Raw genomic sequence first — 15,139 nt, 5'->3', positions numbered from 1 at the left:
TCACTGACTCTGCAGGTAACAAATCTCATTTGAATCTCTCTCAACAACCGATCGTTGGACACTAAGTCCGACCAGCAATAGCCAAGAATTCTCCGAAGAGACCTGGTACCAAAGGAATTACGATGTCCAAACGCTTGAACTCAGCTGATAACAGAGACCGGTGATCATCCTCTCTTACGGATAGGACATTCCAGGCACCCACCCAAAGGGACCGCCTCAGGTTAACCCAAGGAGACAGCCGTCTGCTGGATGACACCTCAGCACCACCCCAACACACTCTCCCGCAATCTGACCCAGGAAGATTACCCCGTGGTTTCCCTCCTATCATGAAAGATTGGGGGTCCTGAAGGCTTTGCCCCAATCCCGTCATTCGGTGAGCTGCCCTGCGAAGGGCAGTTGCACAGAGTGGGTTTTCAGATATTTTTTATGCTTTGAGAATGTTTTGCAGAATGAAGGGTAGGATACAGTAGGATACAAAATGTAAACTGTTCGGCCAAGCAGAGGTATGCGCTCTCCCGATATTCCTTCTAGTTTTTGGGCTTGCCCCCATTCAGCACAAGACGAGATTGGGCATATGTGTGTGCGTGTGTGTGTGTGTGTGTGTGTGTGTGTGTGTGTGTGTGTGTGTGTGTGTGTGTGTGTGTGTGTGTGATAAGTAATTTTTACCATCAGATTTTCAGCAAACTTTTATTGTGAAAATATGGAGAAGACTAATAAATAATTAGATCAAAATGTCAAAGGTCAAAGTCACGGTAAATGCAAATGTGTCTTACGAGCACATCCTCCGCTGCGCAGCGCGAGACGGCCGGGTTTTGTAATCGCTTCCACATTTCATCATTTGTTCATCATTTGGCCTTCAGTAAATCTGTCCACGCCATAATTTTTCTCTCTTTTTTTTAACCATTGAGCTTTTGGCATCAAATTACAACAAACCTCTTTTTTGAGAATATGGAGAATACCAATTAATAAAATGTACATTCTATTTATTTATTTATTTTTAGCTGCTGTTTTCATCAAGTAACAAAGCGGAAGCAGACGGGCTTTGCATTTTTGGGATGCTTTCTGGTTTAATTTATATTTGTTAAAAAATATATATATATATATATATATATTCCTGCAAGACTTAAGACCACAAAAGAATGCTATCGTTAGCTTAAGAACGTCATTGATTCTTAGAATGTCCTCAATGGCTAAGAACTGTGCATATTTTACAACAGCAGTGCAGAGAAGAGATTGTCAGGGCAGAAATTTGGAAGTTTGGTCAGGCTATCAGCAAACAATGGCCCGTTCTTATCAAAATGAAGTGTGAGGACTCACGTCCACCATCCAAGTGGCAATACATGGAACAGGTAGCATAACGCCCCTCAAAAAAAGATGGCATACTCCAGGATGGAGCAGCTGTGTCTGTGTCGTGCTAAATCGACAGTTTATACCGAGATCCTGTCCCGAAAGGAATGGCTCCCAGACATTGCAGCTCAATCGTGAGTACGCTATCCTCTCGGGATGCTCATAATGGTGAAGTAACAATGGAGCTGATAATGGTGTAAAAATTGTCCACTGTTGAATGTTGCACCGTGGAGGAGAAATGTATTGTAAATATTTCTTTCCATAATCATAAAAAGAATAAAGATAAAAAAAGATCATTCCTATTATGAATATTATGCAATGAGCATGTTAACTAGTTTACATGTGAAAATTAAGTCAACGAAACAAATTTCTTCCATGTGATTCAACACCATTTAATGCAATGGCTTTTGTTTTGTGTTTTTAAACAATTTCTGCTGACAATTTGGGGTGTGTGTTATGACCGTATGCAACATGTGACTTGTTGGGTGCCTGATTTCTGGAAGTGCTGTGTTGCTGATGCGGTACCTCCTGTAGGTCACGGGAGGAATTTATAAAATGGTCAGGATGCTGATGATAACTCACCTACTCTTCATCAAAAGAATGATTGTTGACTGTCCCCCGGCAATCAATGCGAGCAGAGTGACCGGCTTAATGTTCCAGAGATGAACTCGCTGATCGGGGCATTGTTGGACATAAAAAACTATGCACAGCATTACAAAAGCCTAAATAGGAGATTTTATAATGCAATGAAGAGCAATAAAGGATGGTCTCCCCCTGCTCTGTGCTCCAATTAATCTTCATCATACCTCTTCTGTTCATCTGCAGCTTAGTTAGCCTTGCCCATTCCAAAAAGGATGGGAGAGGGTAGTGTAATCTGTGTTTGTGTGCGTGTAGCTAAAGGTAGCTGAAGGACAGATTGACACGCATACACTGCAATACTACAGTCGGCGTATCATGAGAAAATATCAAGGTAATGATTATAATGTCTTCTCTTTTTTTTTTTCTCAACGTTTGCTGACTTTACTATATTTCAGTTTAGATTTTAAAAACTAAAGGTTCATCGGTGTGTCGACTGCAGTGGGAAATGAGCTGAGGCTGACATTTTTAGTGTGAACTCTTCATCGAAGCAAAAGGGGGATAAGTGGATGGAATTCTTAAATTTGGGTGGTATATTTCAATATGTGGTTGGAATACCATCTTTTGCTCGGACAAAAGGCTGATGCTCACATCATCAACCAGACTTTATTCCCCCACGATGGTGAGCGTACTCTTGTCAACCTATAATTGTTACAATCTACCTGAACCTCCGGCCATGCAAATCCATCGGCTTTTTCAGGCATTCAATGACAACCGCCGAGCTATGGATATGCAAGTGCAATGCAAAATCCTGACCTTCACCACAGGATGGCCACCATTGGCCGCCTTGACAGCCCCACGGCTACCCTCTGTTTCATAGTGAGCACGATGGTGAGGTTTTGGCTCCACTTCGATCTTCAGCTCACACAGACCCGATTGTGATGGGAGCTGCCAATCAAGCGGTGGTAATGATGATGTCCTGCGGGTGACACAACGCAACAAATAAATGTGGTTCGGTGTTTAATCCATCAAAAAATATTGGAAAAACAAAACAAAACAATGATCAAAACAATCAGAGATTAAAAAGAAAGAGAACCAACGACTCTCGATATACTGGAGTGGCCATGGTGGGGGGGAGTAGGGTGGAGGGTGTGGTCATGTGTATGTGTGTGCACGAGCGCACCTTCACACACACTTGAGTTTGATTTGTATTCAGAGTCCTTGTCGCCTTATCAAATACATTTTGACACTCCATTAGCTTATGATGCTCAAGACTCGGCTGTAGTGGGGCAACTTAGCATAACAATTGTGCATTTTGTGAGGAAAGCACCAAATTTGGCACACTGGTAGCCTATCATATTATGAACAGATTTGGATATTGGGCCATCTCAAAATTTTTGATGGCAGTGGAAAATGGCTGCCACAGCAATCAGCGGCTGAATTTGAGATGGCCCAATATCCAAATCTGTTCATAATATGATCGGCTACCAGTGTGCCAAATTTGGTGCTTTCCTCACAAAATGCACAATTGTTATGCTATATTTAGCTAAGTTGCCCCACTATTGGGGGTGATGGGGCGTGTTATTGTCCTTATAATTATCACTATTATTATTGTTAATATTATTACGATTCTTTTGTAATAACAGTGTAATTATTATGCTACTACGAGTATTGCCGACGTAGCATTTTAAATGGAAAAATTTCCTCCGAAGGTGAAAAGCTCGATGTCCTGCTTTTTCTTCGCATGACAGATGGATGGCAGCATGATAACATTATTATTATTAATATTATTGTTAATGTTACTTTCATGTAATAGTATCAATTATTACTTTTGTTATTTGAAGTGGCCTTGGAAAAAAGGCACGACAACGTAAAACGATGTCCAAGATTTTCAGAGGGAGGGGTCTCATTATTATTAATAATATTATTATTGGAAATTATTACTGTTATTATCGTTTGTATTATTAGTATAAATATTGTTTTGTAATAATGTTATCATTATTGTTGTTGTTATTAAAAGCGGTCTTGCAAAAATTTCACTATAACCTACTATCGATACACTTTAACACAGCATTTATTTATTTATATTATTTGTATTCATATTGTTTTGTAATAATGTAAATTTTATTATTTTGCTATTATTGCTGTTGTTACATTTGTTATTTGAAGCAGCCTTAGAAAAATGCCAAGATGACATATATATATATATATATATATATATATATATATATATATATATATATATATATATATATTTATATATATATATATATATATATATATATATATATATGTATGTATATGTACACCCACAGTCAGGGGACTCTTCGTCTCCCTGGCAAGTTTGGTTGAGATTTACTAAATAATGACCGAATGCATCGTGGTCAGACAGACAGACAGACAGCAAAAATTTTAGCATGCTGGTTTGAAAATTGGAAAAAAATGCTTTCGAATGATCCTATTCATCAAAGGACAAAATCTGAAATCCAAACAAAATCTGTCACTAAATATATGGCCAAGAGGATTTATCTTCAGAAAAGGATCCATTTCATCATTGACCTACTTTATTACAACAAAGATGAAAGTTGCATTCAGATTTATCATAAAAATAAGAGCGCGCGCGCACACACACACACACACACACACACACACACACACACACACACACACACACACACACACACACACACACACACACACACACACACACACACACACACACACACACACACACACACACACACATCTCCAAAGTAGAAGCCATGACTCATCCAGTCTCTTAACCAATTTGATTCCAAGAAAGATTTTCATTGTTTTCGAAAATGATGGCCTAATAAGTATTCCTGGGTGGCATTTGGCATCAAAAGAAGCAACATACGAGTAAACTTTATACTCTCATTTCAAATACCTTTCGAAAATCCCCACAAGTCTCTTGGCTCATAGTTGGACGCTGGAATGGCTTTAGTTCATTTGAGGTCCCCAGGAATTTGGCAAACAGTGTCAAAGGAAGGGCTATGGTGAAGAGTGTTCTTGCCTTGAAATACCCACATCAGAAGCACAATTTGTGGTCGACGAGGAAAACTTGATGGTGTAATGAATGGAGTTTTTTTTTTAGTTTTCTTTTTAAACCGAATACGACCCTTGTACAAGGTATGAAGAAGGTCAACTTTGGGGATAATTGGCTCCGATTGCATCGCAAAAGTTATTATGGAATAAGGACTGCCAAATCCTGGTGGGTTACCGATGCACCATGGCACCTGGGCTCTTGTTAACAAGGTGCATAGACCAATATTTAATCTGACGAGTTGGGGAAAGATTATGTGAATTCAACCAATTCAATCCATGAGCACAAAATTCTGAAAATGTTTACCTGAAAATGGGGGCATGGGTCATGCTACTTGACTTTGACTTCTCCCAGGGGAAGACTGAGGGTAGACAAAGAAAGGATTCCCGGCTGAGTTCTCTTTTGACCGTCTGCTGTGATAAGCTCTGCTCATCTGCACTCTGACATGAGCCACCATCTGCAGCTGCCTCAGAGGTCCGACGGGATTTGGATGGAACATCCCTGGTTGGGTCTGTGGCCTTGTGGTAGCTTGTGGGCAATGCTTCATCAGCTATATTTCCACGTGGTGAAGCGATGGGTGATGATGTCGGGGAATGCTCGGGTGAAGCTTGGATGGTTGACCGCTGGTGGACCACATCAGCATTCGAATAGCGCCGCTTCCCTCGAGGTGAAGTTGGCTGAGATAGCGGTCCCTGTGGAAGCAGTAGTGGGTGCAGGTAGGCTTCATCAGGGGGGCAATTGCGAAAAACTGGACCAGCAGAGCGGCGTCGGGCTACAGGATGATGATTCTGAGGAGGTATTGAAGACCAACCATTGTCTGAGAAACCACGGATGCTAGGTGAGCCCTCAGGAGAAGGAAGTGGGGAGTGGTGTGGTGAGGTGCTGTGAAAGGCAACACGTGACGTGGCATCGTTAAGTTCCATCTCTCCATCTTCACCGGTATATGGGTAAGATTCAATGGACGACGCATCAGAAAAACAACTCCGCGATGAAAGGCTTCCAGTCGGGCTCAAATTGTGCGACGTCTCACGGTAGAAACCATGCTCAAGTGGGAGGTACAAATGATCGAGAAGCCGTGATCCCAGAATTCCTTGCGAGCCATTACCATTGGAGTCTCCTTGCTCAGCTTTCGGAAGACTGTTTTGAGGAATGGCTGTTATTTGGATGCTGGGACAATCAATCGCAGTTGGTTCGGCCCTGGTCCGCCCGTTCGAGTTTGGAAACTTGCCCTCAGTAAATCCAGCCCTTGGACAGTGCTGTAGGCCAGAGTGAACCCAAGAGGAGCTCATGTCGGGGGTATGGATCAAGCTGTGCACGTCTGGAGCCAGAGTCGGTCTGGAGTGGTGCACCGTGAGGTTCTGCAAATCGATCGTTTCGTGGTTACAATCTGTCAGGGCAATAAAAAATAAAAATAAAAAAAGAGAAATTAGAGTTCTGCTCGAGTCGTGTTTATGGTTTTCCTATACCGTTACCGTAACATGAGAGGTCCAAAAAACATCTGTACAGATGAGTAAAAACAGTGCCCTTAAAAGCTAACCTGGAAGTGTGTTTAGCTCCAGAAAACAGTGATTTCCCTTCCTGTCAATCAATGAGTCATGTCCAAGAGTGGAAACCGGTCCCACCCAGCTACAGGGGTCAGGGGAGTGAATGTCGGGTTAGTGCTATTATTTTCACTTCATGGGACTTGGATAGCTGAAAGGAAAAGTCTTTTCTGTTGACAGCCAGTGCTGCTACCATCTCAGCTGCGATTCCTCAGCTGCCCGGAAGCAACCGGACAGCTTAATTGTGTTTTTGAGCGAATGTATAGATGTATCGTGCTTCTGTGTTACGAAACAGCTCCCCCTCTCAATTATGAGCAGCGTGTCAATTTGTAATCATCGGTGCAGTTGCACAAAACACAAAGAAGAAGAAACAAGTGATCGCAATCAGATTTTGAAGACTTAATAAATAGATAAATAAAAATCTCTCACTCAGACTGTGGATTCGCATGATCTCTTAGTCCCGGAAGAAAGTTGGGGGCAATTGAGGATGTTGTCCTGCAGGAAGAACATGGTAACCAAAGTCAGCAGGTGTACAGTACTCTGGCAAATCGTACATTACGTGGGCGTTTTATCGAGTCTTACATTAACGAAGGGATACCTTTTTTAGATCCTCGTGGAGGATCTCGAAGTCTTACTCACGTTGTTGTTGTTGTGGACTTTTTTTTGTTTCACAGCCTACAGTTTTCATCGAAACTTCCTGAAACTTGGCATATATATGTAAAAATACCCTGCGCAGACAGTAACCATCTCCGATTTTGAAAATTCCTCCAAGAAAAAAAAAAAAGTTATGACGTCATGTCTCCGCTAATGGAAATCACCTAAAAAAATTATCTCCGAAACTAGGCAAGCTTTTTGAATTCTGTTTGCGGGAGTCGAACAGGGCATTAGCAGAGATGAATTACCACACATATGATAAATCACTATGACGTCATATCAATTTTTATGACGTCATTCTTATTTTTTTTGACATTTTTTGTTTCACGACCCAGAGTTTTCATCGGATCTTCGTGAAACTTGCCATGTATATGCAGAAAGCCCACGCGCAGGCAGTAACCATCTCCGATTTTGGAAATTCTTCCTAGAAAAAAAAAAGTTGACGTCATAATATCGCCGATAATGGAAATCGCCTATACCATTATCTCCAAAACTAGGCAAGCCGTTTGAATTTTGTTTGCGGGAATCATGCCGGGCATGAGCACAGATAATTTATCGCAAACCTGATACATCACAATGACGTCATATTCGTTTTTATGACGTCATCATTAAGAGGACGAGGATCTTAGCTCATTCGAGCTTGTTTTAGCATTGATCGAAATGAGTTGAACTGTTATGATGGACAATGAAAGCATTAGAATAATAGCGACGACAAACATTGGTCTTCTGTTAGCAGGGATTTTTTGATCAGGTGGAGCGCACATAGCTTGAGTCGATTTGTTCAGTCACCCGGGAGAGATCGCAAGGCCCGTCTGTGTCCTATCGGGCATTGGTTGCAGATATTGGATTTAGATGAATGAACTGATATTAGGACTACGCGATGAGCTTTGCCTTGCAGATGAAGAACGAGCAAAAAAAAAAAAAAAAAGAGAAAAAAGTGCTTACTGCAGCCAACCACATAAAGAGCAATCTGCTTAACTGTGATTGATGTGAAAAGCAATCCGACAGATATTGAGAGTTATTCGAAAGTTCATCAAAATGTTTTTAAAAGCCTTAACTTGGACAGACTAGTCCAAGAATGGCAAATCAAGGATCCAAATCAGGTAGCAGAGTTATTCACCGCACTGGACACAAACAGTACGCTGTCCGAGACGCGTTTGTGGATCTCGTGTACCCTCTCAGATCTCCAGCATTCTAAATCCTAAACCGATGGGATGAGATCAAACCAATTCAACAGTGTTATAACTTTAGTGACAACTTCACCCTCCCACTACCTCCACACACACAGTGTATCTCTTGCTATAATTATATCAAAAACCATTATTTTGTTTTTCACTCCAAATAAACTTCTTCCTTTAACCATGACGACCAGCACAATAGTTCAAGTCATTCCTCAGACGATACTCCAGTTTGTGGATGGAACACTTTACATATTATGCACACAATTCAATGTATGTGGATTGTGGGGGTTAAATTGGGATGAAGAAAATTGTGAAAAGGACCATAATAGGAAGTACAGTCGAGAAAAGAAAACAGAAAGTAGGGAATTTGAAGGCAAGAAAAAAAAAAAAAGGAAAACAGTTTTGGAGTTACAAGTGAATGAAATGGGGGTGGAAAGGGGTCAAACATATTGACCCATTTTGCATTCATATGATGCAGATTGTTCCCCAAACCACCTACTATGATTTTTTTTCCCCTGACTTGCCTGCGCCCATTTCAGCGATCTCTGACCCTGGTGTGGCGGTCCTAGTTGACTCTAAAAGTTTATGCCAGACAAGCACTCTGTCTTTTTATATGGTCACATGTTCATGGTACGTGCACGGATGTACACTGCATGAAAGGCACGACATCAATACACCTTTATATGAACACCAAGGATGTAAGGAAACTAAGGTGGTCAACGCACACAACTTGTGATTTGCTCGTGGAGTCACGATACCATGATACTCAGATGGGAGCACCGGCCAAGCCAATGGAAGTGCAAGTGCGATGAGTGTTCGAAGATTTTCCTTCGTTTTAAAATCAAGAATGAACAAACAAAATAATTTCTTCATCTGCGCCAGAGTGGCGACCCCTCCGCGACTGCAACCCAAAGCCAATGAAACTCCCTCCGCAGCGTTCAGCGCTGAACAGCACGAGAAGAATAAACAAACAATTTTCTTGTTTGCAATATTGGAGGCAAACATGAAGGTCCGCATCAGAAAAGATGTGTCATGGAGTATGGTAAGATTCCATAGGGGGGGTTCACATGGGGGCGGGGGGGGGAATATCCGTCACATCAAAGATGTACAAAACGATGTGGCTCGGATTTCCATAATTAACCCCCATGCAATTCCAGCCACACAAGGCTGCATCATGCATGTGTAATATATATATATATATATATATATATATATATATATATATATATATATATATATATATATATATATATATATATATATATATATATATATATATATATATATATATATATATAAATCCATGAGACTTACTGGGGAATTAACCACAAACCAAATAAACACAATCATTCATTCAGAGTTGTAAAATATATTAGTGATGTGGTCAACTGTAAAAAATAATATAATAAACTACTAACACCACTACCACTATTTTAATGACTAATTTGCCCATATTAGGGGGTTGGTTGGTCAGCTGATGTCCCCTCTGCACTTTGTCCTGTTGAAAGCATCCTCCTCCATGAACTCCAGGTCTCCACTGATCACATCCTTCCAGAGCCTGGTGTTGGCTCGGTGGTGTGGGTGGCGGCTTGGGATCCTCGGGTCCTGAGTTCCAGCTCCGTCGGCCGCTGAATTAATACACCATGGGGTTGACTCAGCCTATCATCCTTCCGAGGTCGACGAAATGAGTACCAGTTCCAGTGTGTGTACTGGTTAAGGGGCACTGCATCAGCGACACAGTCACGCTTCAAGAAATGATAGCTACCCTGGCAGCTAAGCTGCCATACGACCACCAGCCCATCCTTCCAGGTCTTTTCGGTCTTTGTCTTGGTCGTTCCCCCCCCCCCCAACTCCATAACTACTAAATCAGGGACTTGGACAGACTCATCTTCTGTCTCTCACCACATGTCCAATTCACCTTCGTCTTCTCTTTCTCAACTCGTGCTCACTTACTACGAGCTTTGAGCCTCTCCGCACTGCTCCGTCCTCTCTCTTCTTCTGCACTCACTCCCCCACATCTCACCACCGTAGTCATTTGCATTTTGGACTACAATTTTCCAAAGGCATCGACGGGTCTTCAAAAATCAAAAAGTAAGTGTCAGCAGTTGCGCCAAGTGTCGTGATACCCCCTCTGGAAGGGTGTCGTGGAAGCATTAAAAAAAAAAAAGTTGCCTTGCTGGATTTTCCTATCCTTCGTTGATGACCGGGGGGTCATCCTATCCTTCAACTTCAACAGCACATGAGACATTAGAGCAAAGGAGAGGCATCCAACGACGTGATTGCTCAGGATTCGGGGAATACATATCATACAAACACAATCGGTATGTAGAACTTAATATGGCAACATTAACTTAATAAGATCCCAGGATGTATCATGATGTCACTTAGGTGGATCAATGCTGCACCGGATGGTGGTGACGTACCTTTGGGGAGCGTGAGGTCACAACCGAGCCGGTGATGTGCGCGGCACTCGACACAATCCGACGTTCCTGCAACACCCGGTGGGTACAAACGCACGCATCACATCATCACGTGACCGCAACACGGCAGGTAACCGTTAATCGCAGGTGACGCGAACACACGACGATTGCGCAACTTATCTCGAAGTACACGCGGACATTCACCATCGAATGGAAGATAAAAGTTATTTTATGTATTTTTTTTTTTGCTCAATGAAAGCTCTAATACGAGTTCCAATGGTCTTGGCAAGGTGACCGTCGAGGTGTGGGAACGCGGCGCACAGGTGCGCGGGATCGCGCACCTCGGAGCGGTTCCTTGGATACACCGAACACCCAACACCAGGATGGTTTATACACTACCCGCACAAAGCCACCACCACCACCACCACCACACCAGCACCACGATGGGACCTCATCCACCCGAGGGGTCGCACCGGTATACTCACAGGTCGTGCGCGGCTCCGCACGATCCCCACGAGCGTTTTTACCGAGGGGGATAGGACGGGGCTTGGAGCTTGGGGGCGGGTGGGGAAGGTCCGTGTGCCTGGACGGTGTGGCCGTGCGTGCCTGGACGGTGTGGCCGTGCGTGCCTGGACGGTGTGGCCGTGCGTGCCTCCACAGAGCAGCGAAGTTCTCGGGATGGCGAAGGCTCGAGTGCGGGTGGGGTGCGAGTGAGGCAGCGGGAGGAGCATCTTGTATGTCCCGATTTCCGCGATGGGGATTCCGGTGATTTTTGGGGAGGCTTGGGAGGAGGAGGAGGAGGAGGGGGAGGAGGAGGAGGGGGAGGGGGAGGGGGGGGAAACGCCCAGCTTCCTTGGGCACCGTGCCGGCCTCGCCGTGGAAATCCCGGGCACACCGCCAACTCTGCACTCCCCATCGGGCCTCACTGCGCCTTCTCCTCTCTCTCTCTCTCTCTCTTTTTGAACTCACACACCAAAGCCAAATCCCCGTTCCTACAGTCCAGATACACACCCATGCCTCTCAGCTGGATTCCAACCAGCAACTCCCTGTGCAAGAAACCTCACGTGCCGCCTGAACCTCATTCATCCCTCATATCAATCAACGGACCTCACGTTCCACGCACTTAAAACAGCTCACACAGGTGTCGTCTATACCTGGTGTTGGCTTCATGGATAATTTGGTATCCTTGGGTCCTGAGTTTAAATCCTGCTCGCTGTTGAATTAATACCTGGTGGGGTTGACTCTGCCTGTCATCCTTCCGAGGTCGGCAAAATGAGTGCCAGCTTGCTGGTATCCTGTGTCGGAGTGGTGACTGCTTGTCCAGGATTGTTCCCAATAGCCAAGGAGACTGCTTAGGCAGCACCAACGCTCTGCCACAGAGTATGGTCCCAGTGGATGGATGTATGGACACATGTGTCTGAACGTGTGCACACCTACACACCCCCTCTTCCGTAGGTAGGTGTGAACTTGAGCACACCCACACACCTCCTCCTCTTCTATCAGTATCAAGTCCCAGATTAATTTTACCTGAAACCCAATTTGTCCTCCTTCACCAGGTACACAGCCTTCATGATTTTTATTTTTATTTTTGTCTCTAACCCATTGTTCCTCCCCAACATGCATGTTCAAGCTTGGCAGGGTTCAAATGGAAACTTGATGAGCTTGGCAGGGTTCAAATGGAAACTTGATGAGCTTGGCAGGGTTCAAATGGAAACTTGATGAGCTTGGTGGGGTTCAAATGGTCACTTAATGAGCTTGGTGGAGATCAAATGGTCAATCGATGTGCTTTGTGGGGTTCAAATGGTCATTTAATGAGCTAGGTGGGGTTCAAATGGTGAATTGATGTTATTTGTGTGGTTCAAATGGTCAATTGATGTGCTTTATGGGGTTCAAATGGTCATTTAATGAGCTAGGTGGGGTTCAAATGGTGAATTGATGTGATTTGTGTCGTTCAAATGGTCAATTGATGTGCTTTATGGGGTTCAAATGGACATTTAATGAGCTTGGTGGGGTTCAAATGGTCAATTGATGAGCTTGGTGGGGTTCAAATGGACATTTAATGAGCTTGGTGGGGTTCAAATGGAAACTTGATGAGCTTGGTGGGGTTCAAATGGACATTTAATGAGCTTGGTGGGGTTCAAATGGTCAATTGATGAGCTTGGTGGGGTTCAAATGGACATTTAATGAGCTTGGTGGGGTTCAAATGGACATTTAATGAGCTTGGTGGGGTTCAAATGGTCAATTGATGAGCTTGGTGGGGTTCAAATGGTCAATTGATGAGCTTGGTGGGGTTCAAATGGACATTTAATGAGCTTGGTGGGGTTCAAATGGACATTTAATGAGCTTGGTGGGGTTCAAATGGTCAATTGATGAGCTTGGTGGGGTTCAAATGGACATTTAATGAGCTTGGTGGGGTTCAAATGGTCAATTGATGAGCTTGGTGGGGTTCAAATGGACATTTAATGAGCTTGGTGGGGTTCAAATGGACATTTAATGAGCTTGGTGGGGTTCAAATGGTCAATTGATGAGCTTGGTGGGGTTCAAATGGTCAATTGATGAGCTTGGTGGGGTTCAAATGGACATTTAATGAGCTTGGTGGGGTTCAAATGGACATTTAATGAGCTTGGTGGGGTTCAAATGGACATTTAATGAGCTTGGTGGGGTTCAAATGGTCAATTGATGAGCTTGGTGGGGTTCAAATGGACATTGACATGAACAACCTTTAAATGTGTCCTTTAAATTGTAGATTATTTGTTATAATTCTGAAAATCGCGGAAATGACAATGAAGTATTTATTTATTTATTTGTTTGCACACCGATGGAGAAGTTATTTATTTATATTTAATCTTGTATGTAGTTATTTCAATGTGTTTATATGCAGGATTTCCCATCTGAGAGGTCCATTTGTCGCACACAATCCCGAGTGCTCATCAGCTCATGGACCAGCACTCATTTTATGACCGCTTTTAGGACACACAAACCATTTCCCACAGTGACAACGAGAAGGGCACTCGGTGGAGTGCATCCCTCCGCCACATAATGCCTGGTCCACGAGAACATATCGGGCCCAATACATTTTTGAAATATCATGCTTTTTATTAGTTTAGCCCGATCTCTCAATGGGGAAGAATCACTTTTTAAAAATTATCGGATTTGGATCTTCACCAAAATTGAATCAATCCTTCCTTGTCACACACCCAATGCGTCCACCAAGTTTCATCTGAATCCATCCAAAACTTTTTGAGATATCCTGCACACAGACAAACAAACAGACAGACAGGGATGAAAACATAATCTCCTTCACCTTCGGTTGCGGAGGTAATAAAAGACAGCTGTTCACAACCATCTCGGGTCATCCCCCATCCACACGCATGATCTTTTCTACCCTCATTAACCCTACTGAAGCCCACCTCGATACAGGCTAACAGGTACACCCTCCCCCCCTCCTCTCCACTTTTACAAACTGCATCTTCCCCAGGTTTCCTTTCCATTTCCATAATTAAAGAGTTTGCGGCTGTCTTGTTGACGCCCCACCATGTCTCTTTGGAAACTGTAAGGGAGCAATCTTAACGACGCAGATTATGTATGGCTGTTCGCGCAGGCCAACTGGCAGGGGTTGCGTGCAATCCTCCCTCTCTCAAAAGGATTGGGTGACCATCTCTACAGCACCTGATATTGGTTCCACCTGGGAATACTTGCACAAAAGTCCACTTTCGTGAATAGAGACTTTCACATTCGCACCACAAAGTACTGGGCTGACAGGATGGCCATAAGGTACGCGTACACCACTCCATGCTGTCTAGCCTGGGTTTGAATCCCAACCCAGCTATAAACTGTCATCCAGGTGTTTCACAGGCAGGTGATTCATCCTCCTTGGGTTAACCTGAGGCGGTCCCTTTGGGTGGGTGCCTGGAATGTCCTATCCTGAAGAGAGGATGATCACCTGTCTCTGTTATCATCTGAGCTCGAGCGTTTGAACATCGGTATTGCAGCACGTTCTGAGGTTCGGAGACCAGATAGTGGCGAGATCATGGTGGGTGGTTACACCTACTATTGGTCTGGTCGCTCTGATGGTTACCATACTCAAGGAGTTTCTGTAGCTGTGTCCAATAAACCGACTCCATTGATAATTGAGGTAACACTGGTTAATGAGCATACTATGAGACTAAGGATTCGTCACTCCTTTAGTGTCATTTCCCTGGTCTCTGTCTATGTTCCGACTGATGCGAGTGATCTCACCGTGAAGGATGCATTCTGTGCCACGCTCGAGTCTGTGGTTGATCAGTACCCCAGGCGAGATACTCTTCTTGTCTTGGGGGATTTCAATGCATCGACTGGAACTGATAGGGATGGTTA

The 15,139-nt window shown here is 43.7% G+C and overlaps 1 protein-coding gene across 1 annotated transcript in view; it reads right to left on the bottom strand.

The window, feature by feature from the left end:
* The window catches only part of LOC147016501 (nuclear factor of activated T-cells, cytoplasmic 3-like), a 147,783-nt gene extending 136,249 nt beyond the window's left edge, over positions 1–11,534 (bottom strand). Inside the window, exons 1-5 of the mRNA XM_085845217.1 lie at positions 11,269–11,534; positions 10,787–10,852; positions 6,958–7,023; positions 5,294–6,374; positions 2,740–2,902 (exon numbers count right to left, since the gene is read on the bottom strand). Coding sequence (XP_085701343.1) covers positions 2,740–2,902; positions 5,294–6,374; positions 6,958–6,976 — 1,263 coding nt within the window. The 5' untranslated portion in view covers positions 6,977–7,023; positions 10,787–10,852; positions 11,269–11,534. The remainder of the gene's footprint in view (positions 1–2,739; positions 2,903–5,293; positions 6,375–6,957; positions 7,024–10,786; positions 10,853–11,268) is intronic.
* Between the last annotated feature and the right edge of the window lie 3,605 nt (positions 11,535–15,139).

Source organism: Eptatretus burgeri, chromosome 11 (assembly GCF_056783735.1).
Source record: "Eptatretus burgeri isolate ZD-2024b chromosome 11, Ebu_testis_v1, whole genome shotgun sequence".
Lineage (NCBI taxonomy): Eukaryota > Metazoa > Chordata > Myxini > Myxiniformes > Myxinidae > Eptatretus > Eptatretus burgeri.
Note: the sequence above shows the minus strand (reverse complement) of the source record. Positions and strands in the feature narration are given on the sequence as shown.